At 49.3% G+C, this 12,933-nt stretch overlaps 1 protein-coding gene across 1 annotated transcript; it reads right to left on the reverse strand.

Annotated features, from left to right (window-relative positions):
* Positions 1–1,809: 1,809 nt before the first annotated feature.
* On the reverse strand, positions 1,810–12,353 carry DACT1 (dishevelled binding antagonist of beta catenin 1). The gene is made up of 4 exons (XM_050952550.1): positions 11,936–12,353; positions 8,251–8,383; positions 7,322–7,477; positions 1,810–4,534 (listed from the first exon to the last, which is right to left on the reverse strand). Exons 1-4 carry the CDS (start codon positions 12,287–12,289, stop codon positions 2,691–2,693), a joined length of 2,487 nt encoding a protein of 828 aa, XP_050808507.1. The 5' UTR covers positions 12,290–12,353; the 3' UTR covers positions 1,810–2,690.
* Positions 12,354–12,933: the final 580 nt, after the last annotated feature.

Below are 12,933 nucleotides of genomic sequence, written 5' to 3' on the forward strand. Positions count from 1 at the left end.
AATTTTTAAAAACTAGGGATGTCAAGAAAACGTACGGTTCCCTGGGAGCTCCACCATCCCGCTCAGAAGTCAGACTCTCCAACCTCTGCTGTGGCATCGGAGAGGAACCCCCTTGCCCTCATGACAGCAGTGGGGGGAGACAAGCTCGACTGCCGGAAAACTACTCGTCAGTAGCTACTGGGAAGGACTAAACAGGGACCAGCCCTGTACCCACACACAACCAGGACAGGATCGAACAACTGTCATCCATTGGGTGATTGGAGAGGCACCCACAACCGCACCAATACCAGAGCAAGTGCCCTTCCACTAGTGGCCATCTTGGGCTGTGCCCTCACAGTGAAGGCAGGGCAGCCACAGAGTCCTACCTTCCTACTGGGACAGCGCTCCCAGCTCCTGTGGGGGAGAAGAAGCAATGCTGCCTCAGAACCAGCTCCTCTCTCCCTCCAAGTCACAGCTTCCCAGGCCAGAAGGGAACACTGTGATCACCTGGTCTGACCCTCTGCATACCACAGGCCATAGAACTTCTCCCCAAAAATTCCTACAGCAGCTGTTGGGAAAACATCTAGTCTTAATTTAAAAGTTGCCCGAGATGAAGAATCCACCACAACCCTCAGTAAATTGTTCCAATGGTTCATTACTCTCACTGGTAAAAGTCTGTACCTTTTCTCCCAGTCTGAAGGTGTCTAGCTTCAACATCCAGCTATTGGATCATGTTAGACGTTTCTCTGCTAGACTGAAGAGCCCATTTTTAAATATTTGTTCTCCATGTTGATAGTTTTAACCTGTGATCCACTCAGCCATTAACCTTCTCTTTGTTAAGCCAAACAGACTGAGCTCTTTGAGTCTATCACTATCACTAACTCTTTAATCATTCTCATGGTTCTTCTCTGAGCCCTCTCCAATTCATCAACATCATTCTTGAATTGTGGGCATCAGAACAGAACACAGTTTTCCAGCAACAGTCGCGCCACCTCCTCCTTCTCAAAATTCCTGTTTTATGCATCCTAGGATCTCATTAGTCCTTTTGGCCAGGGCATCACACTGGGAGCTCACATTCACCTGATTAGCCACCACGACCCCCAATCTTTTTCAGAGTCACTGCCTCCCAGGAGCAGTCAAGAGATTCAGCTCCACCCCAGAGAGAGGAAAAGGCTGACATAGGGAGCAACAGATTGCTGAGATAGCTCCTATTTCTGTTCCTCTCCCTGGGGTAGCACCACTCTGAAAGGAAGAAGCCAGTGGCTGCCATGCCTTAAGCGAGGAGATCAGGGTCGCAGGTTGCTGGCTCACACATGTAGCAAAACCAACTGCGGCTCCCCATGCTTTCTGCAAGCCCATCTCCCAGTAGACATGGCTCTTTTGGAGTGGATTGCCTGTCCTTTCAGAGAGGGGGCCCTGATGTATATCAGGGAGACTGGTGCCTTTCTGCCACTTGGTTATATAGAATTAATATGGCAAGCCCCCTACAGGCAGTGGTAATATTAACTGCCAAAGTTGTGGGGCAGGAAACTCACAGGTGTCAGAGCAAGGTTTATTCCTGGACACCTACATCCCATCCAGCTCTGCACAAATCCTAACTATTAAAAGAAAGAATGGAGCCACACTGAGCTATGACTGACCCATTTCTCTCCTTTCCCACCTCAAAGTACAGGTTCCAAACACAGGAACATCTCAAACTCGCCTCAGTTACTGCATAATTCAGATGCAGCAAGTGTCGCATGGCCACATTCGGAGTACCTTTGTGTGGAGGCAGCAGTGGTGCGGTCCCAACCGCTGGTTCTAGAGCAACATAACAAACTTTAAAAAAAGTATTAAAACAGACTGTTTATTACAGCATATGATGTGTTATTAATTTACACAATGATATATAAAAACAGCCGTTTGTGATGTACAGTAACTTGACAGTGACAGGAATATTAAAACTATTGATATTCATGCACGTGACATGCATATGTTTTTAAAAAGCGCTTTTACACAATATACTGAAGAGTTACTGAGCCTTTCCCAGCTGGTCCAATGGTTTCTTCTGGGGAGCAGTGTATTACTCTGGTGGGAGTCCCACTCACGGGATGCACCTTGAGGTCATCCATAGCAGAGTGCCTTGTGGAGCAGGCAACTCAAGAAGGAGATTAAGCAAGGGCCCTTTCAATTATGTGTGTTACCATAGCACCTAGGGGCCCTAGTTGTAGACCCAGAGTCCATTGTGCGAGGCACTGTACAAACACACACGTGGAGGGGGAGGAGGTTGCAAGAAGAGTTTACAAGAGAAAATCCAGCCAGACAAAAGGAGGGACATGGTCAACATGCAGGAACAAGAGCAGAAAATATTAAGGGATAAGATCAAACATTAGGATCCTCCACTTATGATTTGTTGATCTCCTGATATTACAAGACCCAGAGTTGGAAACAATAGGCTAGGAAGATCCATTCTTGGGAACATTATTCTTTTTCAAAGCCTTCTGACACTTGAAGCTGTCACCACTGAAATGGCAGGGTTTTAAAAAACTAGTATAATGGTTTTTATTTCCATGAAAAGGCACTAGTATCCACCCAAGATTTGAAGCCATGTCATAATTTACCTTAAGTTTTAAATATTTGTATTAAAAACAAAATCTATGAAAATATTTACACAAAAGCACCTTGTTTCTTTAAGTAGAAACAGACGCGTTCCACACGGACAAGTCATTTCATTAGACAGTTGTCATCAGTTTGAGAGAGCCAGATCGGAAGCGAAGAATTTTCTTCTTGAGGTTATGCGAGGCTTTAATTTTGACAAAGGCTTTTGCTGCATTTTCGTGCAGCTCTGGAGCAGCCACCGTTTGGATAGGAAGAGTCTGGACAAACTGAGACCAAATAAGCCCCCCGCTTTCATCGGAGTCACTAGTTGTCGTGCTCTCCCCAACGAACTCCACCTCGCTCAAGCTGGACTCGCTGTCCCCAAAGCAGTTTGTGGTGTAGTTACTCTGCTCATCTTCACTGGTGTCCACTACGGTGGAGTGGAACAGGGATTCACACTCTGCTGAATACTCGGAGTCACTAGCAATGTAAGCATAGGGGCTGACGTACGGAAGGGGAACTTGTGAATAGACCCCTACGGCTTCTCTCCTGTTTCTTCTCGCCCTTCTGAGGGCTTCCTCGTAGGAAATCTCTGCCGATGACTTCCACCGGCGATAATCTCCTCGCTTGTGTTTAGGTTTGGCCACAACTGCTTCTCTGCCATGTCCGTGAGATCTGATCACAGTTTTATGGAGGCCAGCCTGCCTGCTTGGGAGGCTTGGCTCCAGCTGTGAACTGCTGCTTTTCTTCCCTCTCGCAGAGGGCTTTTTAAGTTTCTTATTTGTATCCAAGTCATCAGGGAAACGACACTTTTTGCCGATTGGCTTGGTTTTCTCCCGCATGGTTGGCGTGTTGCTTTCCAGCAGGCTGGCCAGGTGGGTCCTTTGTTTCAGAGTAGAGCTCTTCAGAATTTTGACACTTTTGGTGCCTTTGTGAAGCTTAAGGCTTTGCTGTTGAGCTGGTATGTACTGAGCACTCACCAGCAAGCCGTCATCCAGGCTCTGAGAGGAAGAGCCCTCACTCTTGAAATCCAGTGTGGGTCTCTCCTCCAGAGGAGGCGAAGTGGGGTGAACTGCTTGCAAGCGGTTTTTTAGCAGTAGCTTTTTGGGTGGCTGGGTCACTTTGTTCTCCTGCTGCAGTGCTGTATGCCTACCAGGACTTTCTTTAGCAGACGTAGCAAAGAGTTGGCCATTTTCCTTTGGGATATCTCCTGTCGTAGCTACAGGACACCAGTTTACTTCTTGAGGTGCTGGTTTGACGTTCCTTGACAGATGTTTGCTTTGAAGTTCATTGACAGCGCTTGGTGGGTAAGCTGCAGCAGTAGGCACCTTCCTGCTTTCCAGCTGCTCCCCATTAGATTCTTTTGACTGCTGATTTAATGATGAGAAGGTGCCATTATCCAAAGCGGTTGTTCCACTGGAATGCAAACATGCTTGTTTGGAATTCTTCAGGTTCACAATGTTAGTATGTGAAACAGCCGCAGTCTGTCTAACACACATGCTCCCATGTCTCAAAATGCCTTTTGTGGGGTCAGCATTCAGACTTGTTCTCGGTTTGTTAGTCCTCACAGAATGCGTCTTTTTCTGAACAAGGCTCAAGATGTAACCATCTATTTTTTTGTTGGCTGAAGGACAGGATACAGACCATGAGCTCTTCAGGAGAAAGGAATTGCCTGTTTTTACTGAGTCTAGTTCAGCTCCAATGCAAACATCATTAACATTGCAAACACGTCTCTCTTCTTCTCTTGGGAGATTACCGGTCACTGGTAGAAGAAACATTGGACTCTGCACGGCTACTGCATGTAGGGGACTGGGGTAACGGTACACGTCATTCCCATTTTTAGATACTAAGTCACACTGATACTTTGGATGTACATCTGCAACCACATCAAGGGAATTGGAGTGCGAACGACAGACAGCACCTGATGCCGGATCCTCGTGCTGGCCTTCTTTATTATAATCCATCCAGCCTATGAGATCTGAAATGCATTTGAAAAGAGTTTAAAGACGCTGCCATTGTGTAGTTCTGCTTTTATTTAGTCTTTTCAAAGATACTTTTGAAGACTCTGGCCTGGTCTACACCCACACCACTTTAACTAGAGCAATACAGTTGAAACTCTACAATCCTCCTAGTGTGGATTCAGTTATACCAGTATAAAGATGCTTATTCTCAGGTCTACATTATAATGTTTTGTTGATATAGTTACTAGAGGGACAGGGTGGGTGAGGTAATGTCTTTTATTGGACAAACTTCTGTTGGTGAGAGAGACCAGCTCTCGAGCTTAGCTATGTCAGCCAGAGTGTGGGAAAAAACACTTCCCCATGTGACATAACTATGCCGGCAAAACCCCCAGTGTAGACACAGCTATGCCAACAGAAAAGTGATCCAATAAAAGACACTACCTCATTCACCTTGTCTCTCTAATATCCTGGGACCGACACGGATACAACACTATGGCAGAAAGCTTGGCTAACATCATTGAGGGAGATGGTGTTGCTAAATAGGCAGAAGAACTTCTGTTGGCATATGCTGTGTCCACACTAGGAGGCTCCGCTGGTACAGCTATACTGATATAGCTAGAGCAGCAGAGCCTATGTAATGTAGTCTAGCCCTTATATTTCTGTTTAGGAAGGGGAATAAGCTACACTGGTATAAGGTGCCTTTATATCATCAAAATTGTATCCACACTAGGGATTGTAACAGTATAATTACGCTGATTAAAAAAAAAACGAAATTCACACCCCTAACCAACTTAGTTATACTGGTACAAAAGCCATATAGAACTGGCCTTAGAGAGCCTTCTACATTGTACCAGAGGCCTCTAGAATTCTACATTGACTTTCACAGTCTCCACATGAATTGCTAGATGCAGAACTATAGAAAGCCTGAGGATGTGTGTGTTACAAGATATATTGCACTGCTAAACCCACAACTGACCAAGAGGGAACAAACCAAATTACACCAGTAAAATTGTTAACAGTCAGCTGAAGGGCAATATTAACCAGTTCTTTAGGAACTTCAGGCTGATCATGGACTTCCACCGTTTTTACTTAGAACTGCTTTTATAGGGCTTCAAAATATTCAGATTCCGTTCAGGAAAAGATAACCAACATGCGAATACGCATAAGAGAATCTTCTGGGGCGCAGAGGATGTCAAAGACAAAGACTCTTTTGACTGAACCTCAGGAGTGGGAGTTGAGAGACATAGAGTTCTATTCCCAGCCCTGCAAGAGACGTTCTCGGGGGCTAGTTACTTAGGTCAAAATGTTCAAATGCGAATGCCTTACTAAGGCCACATTCAGGCACCTAAGTAAGAGGGCTGATTTTATCAAACATGCTTAGCCCCCACAGTTCCCATAGACTTCAGTGGGACTATATATGAGAGGAAGTGCTGCTCAGAGAGCAAGAATGGGGCTATCAGGATCTTAAGAGAACAGATGACTCACTGCAAGTCACATCATAGTATTCCTTAAATTCTCTGTTACAGTCTAATATCCACAGAGAATTGTCAAGAAGATATCACTGAAACATGCCACTGTGGGAAGTCAGCTAGAGTGCCATAATCTGTTTAAGAGTTTCATATTACCACTCTGTATAATGAAAACCAGCAACATAATCTGCTGCTGATCTTTGTGCAGGATTATTTTTAAACATGCTTGCTAAAGAAGACCTATAGATTGGTGATAGGGAAATTTAAATTACATCAAGCTGGTCAGAGGGTAATTTGGAAGCTCCCAACATCTCAGAATTGCTACAAAGTCACATTTCAAGGACAGACAAACTTGAATGATTATGCTCTGGATTCCTAAATGCAAAAGTTCACTCGTAGGCAGTTTGACTTCTATATTGTGGGGGAGAGAAGGGGTGGCTCGAGTCAGGCCAAGGGGGCCGTGCGGAGGGAAACCCAAGCCTGCCCAAGGCTTGAGGGGAAGGGAGGGGAGGAGAGGAAGGCGGAGGGGAAGAGGACACAGCAGAATGGAAGTTCTGAACACCAAGCAATACATGTCTGCTTGTAAGCAGCCTCCAGGATCGAAACTGAAACAAGGTCCTATTTAACCCCTCTTTCCAGACCTAGACAACAAATAAGAGGATTCTTGCAACAGAAATCTTGTAGAAACCCGCCTCAATATATAACCTAAACACACATACACACTGAGATTTACATCTTTAGACTAGAGTAACTGGAAATTCAAACATCCATCTTCCCCTCACGAAAGAGAGAGAAATCTTTTCCATTATTCATAATGGCCATTTGTCCATGCCACACAAACTCAGCACACACTTCATCACAATTGTCCATATGCTGAGGAAAGCAGTAAGAGCTGGGAAACTATTAGTCGCTCGCTTTCATAGGCACAAATATGTGCTACCCATAAATGAATTCGGTTCAGGTGGGGTTTTTTTACTTTGGTAAAAATTGTTTGCTAAAGGAATTGATAGGAAGTTATACGATGAATTTGCTTATGTGTATATGTACCACTGCCCTCTACTGGGTAGAAAATATAAGAGCTGATCATGTGTTTTATAGATGCTCACAATTCACACCAATGACTGAAAAAGCAGCAGGTAAAATCTATACCCCATGCCACACGTGACAAATACATCAGTCATTAGGGTCTTTTTGGATTATTTTATATGAACATGTAGTTTAGCAAATGAAAAAAGGAAGAGTTAATAGGACCCTGCCAGCCCCAATGCAGCATTTCAATGGATAAGCCAACCTCACATGCTGGAATATGATGTATTATACCAGCTTTTACTGTACCTGCAGATTTTGGGCGTCCATCCGAGATATTCAAAGATGTCTCCAAAGGGCTGCAAAAACAGGTGCTAGAATGGCAACTGGATAAACACTCACTGAAGACTGAGTTAGAGGAATTGGAAAGTGATCCAGAGGCCCCATCACTCAGCTCATAAAATCCTATAAAAATAAAAACTTGGGTTTATTTTGGTTCTGTTTATTATGCAAAAAAATTCCCATCCCCCTCCCCTAGAAAAGCAATTGTGTTTCTGTGTATTTTGGCTCACTGGATCTCAAACAATTTATACCATTTCATTCAATCATCCCGATTAGTTGTACTATACAGTAGTACTATAATACTGGGACAATTTCCATTTATTGAAAATAAGGCAGTGGGATGTCACTCAGCCTTTGAAATATTAATATCTCAAACAATTTTTAAAAGCCAGATTGAAACTAAAAGCTGTACAGATTGTAAGAGAAATCTGGCTGTGCTTGCCTTCAAAGATCATTTAACAGGATATTAGGTCTCTTGACAACCATTCTACCAGTATTACTTGGCCACGAGACTGTCTCCAAGTCTCCTTAACCACTGTTGCTGCTTCCTTCCTGTACTTTTTCTTGCTACCCAATTCCCATAAATAAATGAGATGAAGCATTCTGAAAAAGCTTTCTCTATAGCATTATTTTTTTCAAAAGACAACCCACTTTCTGAAAATCAGACACATGATTCAGCAGCATGTTCTCAATAATCCTGAAATTTGCCTCCAAATATATTGTATGAAGTCAGTAATGTTTCCAGTGACAGCTGAATTTTTCTTGGCCTCACTGTAACATCATTGACTGCCATACTGTGGACCCTTTATCATTTTCAACTGTTACATTGCTGAAGGTTCTGGACAGTTTTATAACTGATTGCTGGGTGGATCCATTTTGCAGCATATGGGGCTTACCTGAACTTGGGCGACTATCTGTCTCAAGGTGCTCATCTGTAGTCTTCTCTACATCCAGTCTTAGATCACTTATCTGTTTGTCTAGTTCTTGCAGCTGATTTAATAGACCAGCATCTCTCCTTCTCAAGCAGTTCTGGAAAACAAGAAAAGCAATATGTCACCTTTGTCGTCCAGAAACAAATGGGCCACAAGTATCACCTGAAGAATAATAGCTTGTAAATTCCATGTCAAGTTCTTTTTTAAAAAAAACAAAAACAAAAACCAGAAATCTTGCCTGGAAGTTCAGGATAAAAATTCAGCTGAACTATAAGGTAGACATTTAATTCCAGTCTCTCATTCTGTTGCACATTATACTCTTATATTCTTAAAGCATAAGGCAAGATTACAGGAGCCAGAATCAGGGTCCTTTCATTAATTTTACAATGCAATACGTAGGAAAAGTAATCCCTTCTCTTCCCCCATTACAATTGTATTACATTATTGTAATAAGACTGTTTAAGCTATTTATGAAGGTAATTTTGATGCTATACAATAGGCAATAAATAATGATTTTGCAAGAAGCTCATTAACCCAAGGTCACTGTAATCAGTTTCTCCACATATACTACAACTGTATCTATCCATCATCTGTCCAGTTGCATCAGTTTTTATACACACAGGCACATACACTTTTGCATTGCACCCAGCAGTATTCGGATGGGTTTCTGAGTGTAGATGCCCATAAAGGGCCCAATCCCAAAATCATTAGGTCAAGGGGAGCCTTTCCATTGGATTCAATGGGTGCTGGCTCAGGCCCAAGACTGAAAGGCTAATAGCATTAACTAGACCAGTGGTTCTCAACCTGCGCCCAATCAGTGCACAGCTGCAGGCCATGTGACATCCTCAGGGCCATACAGGTAGTATATATAGTGTGTGGATGCAGCCCACACAACACAGAGAGAGCTGCAGATGCGGCCCACAATGGTAAACAGGTTGAGAACCACTGAGCTAGACAGACTAGCACAATGCACTACCACTTGGGACCAGAAGGGCAAGCAAATTCTTTTTCCACTTCTGACATGAGCTAGGATTTGGATCCAACCCAGATCTGCAGAGGTGACAGGTTTAGAGCAGGAACTCATTGCACCACCTACTGACCCAGCCCCCTTCTAAAGAAGTATTGGGAATAGTGCATCTGGTTCAAATTTGGAATGTCAAGTGCACAAATCGAAGTGTTACCACAAATCCCCAATTCCGAGTAATAATTCCTGTTACTTTTACCGTGGCTTTTGGCAGCTAATAATTCCTGAACAATCACATCACCTTTTTAGAAGGAAATAACCCTACTATATATATGTACTGAACCAAACGGGAAAAAACCTACAAAAGCAATCAAGATTTGCAACTGAACATCAAAAATCCAACCTCTCCCTTGGTCAGAGCCAATATGCACAAATGCTGAACCATGACTGTGACACAAAGAATGCCATGCACAGCTGTGAGTTATTTTCACTGAAAAATGATCCACTGTTTCACATCCAGCTCTCTCTTCCCCACAAGCTACAAAGCGCGTTTTCAACAAAAGCATCCCTACTTTAAAGGGCCTGATCCTGAAACTGCACAGCACTCACTACTCCCACTCAAGGCTCAGGATAGCCTCTGGGCCCAATCCAACTCTTATTCAAGTCAGCAGACACACTCATTGACTTCAGCGGATGCGGATCAGGCAGTAGAAGAGCAATTAGCTTGCATCAGGGGCTTTTCAAAATGAGCGAATATATTTCTTTTGTAGCAAACCAAGGATAAACTCCTTCTCATCTCACCCCTATGAGCTGCTCAGTTGAGCAATGACCAAGATTTTATACTAAGATGCCCACACAGTATAGTTAAGTACGTTTTTCTGGCTCTTTCATATCTAGGTACTAGTTATTTTATATGGCTAATGCAAATATATTTACTCCAAACCCATTTCTCAAACGCAACAGTAAGAGTCAGCTGATGCATTATTTTAGTTCAAGTCTTGTCACTTGAACATTAATGAAAGCCTCACACAATAGCCACAGCTCTGATAGAAATTCAATAGAATAAATGCTTTCTGCAGCACAGTCCTGAGTCTCTCCTACCCGCTCCCTCTTTTGCTTTAAAAAGCAAGCAGGACATGAAGGGATTTGCAGAAAGGAGCTTGCTTCTTCCACCAAGCACAGCTCCCTAAATCAAGAGGTGCCTTCCCGTTTTGCGTCAGGAATTCTTCCCCCCGTAGGCAACGCGCGTTCTGAGCCTCACATTTCAAATTAAGAACCGGACCAGATGCAATGTGGACAAGGTGAGGAGCGCTCAGGGGACGACACCGGATTAGGAAGGCTGTTCCCGAAAGGCAGTTCAACCTAATGGTAAAAACACTCATTTGACGCTGGGCAATTGATCCCTCTGTGAGCAGCCCGGGCTGCTTTTGCGAGCCGTGGGGATGAGCACCGGGAGCCTGGAGCTCTCCTGCCTCCCAGACACACACTGGCACTGACACCCAGAGGAGGTTCCGGCGGGTTCGCTGGTTTCACTGGCACCCGTAGAAACCGGGAGAGCCCCCGAGAGGGAGGGGAAGGGCTGGGGGGTCAGAGACACACGGAGGTGTCATTCTCCCCCGCGGCGCGTCTGTCCGTTACAGAGGGTCCCCGATCGGAGCAATAAGGAGGCGACGGGAAAGATCAGACTCGGCCGGGCACCCGGACTCTCGCGCCCTGCGAGTGCGCCCCAGCCCGGGACCTTCGCCCGTGCGCCCCCCCAGCCCAGGCCCCTCGCCCCCGTGCGCCCCTGCTCCCCGCGCCCCCCAGCCCCAGCGCGCCCCCCTAGCCCAGGCCCCTCGCCCGTGCGCCCCCGCTCCCCGTGCCCCCCCCAGCCCAGGACCCTGGTGCCCGTGCGCCCCCAACCCCGGATCCTGGCCCCCGTGCGCCCCCGCTCCCCGAGCCCCCTCAGCCCAGGACCCTGGTCCCCGTGCGCCCCCGCTCCCCGCGACCCCCAAACCCGGATCCTGGCCCCCGTGCCCCCCCGACCCCCAGCCCCCGCTCCCCGTGCCCCCCCAGCCCAGGACCCTCGCCCGTGCGCCCCCCCAGCCCAGGCCCCTCGCCCGTGCGCCCTCGCTCCCCGTGCCCCCCCAGCCCAGGACCCTGGTCCCCGTACGCCCCAGCTCCCCGCGACCCCCAGCCCCGGACCCTGGCCCCCGTGCGCACCCAACCCCGGATCCTGGCCCCCGTGCGCCCCCGCTCCCCGCGCCCCCTCAGCCCAGGCCCCTCGCCCGTGCGCCCCCGCTCCCCGCGCCCCCTCAGCCCAGGACCCTGGTCCCCGTGCGCCCCCGCTCCCCGCGACCCCCAAACCCGGATCCTGGCCCCCGTGCACCCCCAGCCCCCGCTCCCCGTGCCCCCCCAGCCCAGGCCCCTCGCCCGTGCACCCCCGCTCCCCGTGCCCCCCCAGCCCAGGACCCTGGTCCCCGTGCGCCCCCGGTCCCCGCGACCCCCAGCCCCGGACCCTGGCCCCCGTGCGCCCCCGCGCCCCCAACCCCGGATCCTGGCCCCCGTGCGCCCCCGCTCCCCGTGCCCCCCCAGCCCCGGACCTTCGCCTGTGCGCCCCCGCTCCCCGCGGCCCCCAGCCCCGGACCCTCGCCCGGGCGGCCCCAGCCCAGGGCTCGCCCCCGGGTGCCCCCCAGCCCCGCTCACCAGCTGCTTCCTCAGCAGGAGGATGTTCTCCTCCAGGAACTTCTCCTCCAGGCTGCGCTGGGCGTCCCCTTCCCCGGGCGGCTCCCCGCGGGGCCCCGCGGCGCTGGGGGCGGCCCCCGGCGGGTGGCTCCGCAGCAGGCTCTTCACCAGCAGCTCCTGCCGCTGGCGCAGGTAGTCCAGCTCGCCCAGCCCGGCCAGCGTGGCCTCCAGCCGCTCCCGGGTGCGCTGCCGCTCCGCCTCCGCCTCGCCCTTCTCCCTCCAGCGCGCATCGGGCTCCCGGGGCGCCGCCCGCTGCTGCCCCTGCACCGGCTCCGGCTCCTTAGCCGCGGCGGCGGTCGCCGAGCTCGGCTTCATCCCCGGGGCGGGCGCCTCCCTCAGCGCATGGGCGGCTGGGGGTGCCCGGGGCTCCGAGCTGCCACTGCCGGGGGCGGGAGGCTGGTTCCCAGCCGCTGCGGTGCAGGGGGAGCCGGAGCGCGGAGCTGCTGCTGCCAGCGCCGCCGCTGCAATGGGCCAGGGGCGCCCAGCCCGCTGCTCCCGCTCCCTCCCTCCGCCGCCCGGCTCAGCCCCGCAGCAGCAGCCCCGGCTACTGACGCTCCGCGGCGCCTCCCCTCGCTCACCCCCCCCTTTCCGCGCCCCCCTTCTCCCTGCCCGGCCCCGCCGCCTCTTCCTCCCTTCCCCTCCTGCTCCTTGCTCTCGGCCCGCGCTGCCCCTCCTCTCCCCTCACACAAGCTCAGGCGACTAAAGCCCCCGTTCAACTCCCCCCTTTGGGCAGGCTGGGTGCTGCCTTCCAGTGTTCGTGGGGCCCAGTGCGGGACCCTCAGCACTGTCATCTCTCTAGGCTCTTCCTAGGGGCTTGTCTCCGGCCGGTTATGGCAATGCTAGCCCAGGTGTTACACCCCTGGAGACAGACCCGCTGCCATGGACGCTCTTCTTCCAGGTTAAGGGGCTTTTTCCAATTTAGCTCATGTCTGAGGGAAACAGGCACCTAGACTGAGGCC

Source organism: Gopherus flavomarginatus, chromosome 5, assembly GCF_025201925.1.
Source record: "Gopherus flavomarginatus isolate rGopFla2 chromosome 5, rGopFla2.mat.asm, whole genome shotgun sequence".
In the NCBI taxonomy this organism is placed as follows: Eukaryota; Metazoa; Chordata; order Testudines; family Testudinidae; genus Gopherus; species Gopherus flavomarginatus.

Excerpts from the sequence above, each read along its gene's own strand:
- DACT1 (XM_050952550.1), bottom strand. The coding sequence starts at position 12,289 with ATGAAGCCGAGCTCGGCGACCGCCGCCGCGGCTAAGGAGCCGGAGCCG. Across the intron at positions 7,478-8,250 it reads AGATAGTCGCCCAAGTTCAG|GATTTTATGAGCTGAGTGAT; the intron begins GTAAGCCCCATA and ends TTATTTTTATAG. Across the intron at positions 4,535-7,321 it reads TGGACGCCCAAAATCTGCAG|ATCTCATAGGCTGGATGGAT; the intron begins GTACAGTAAAAG and ends AATGCATTTCAG.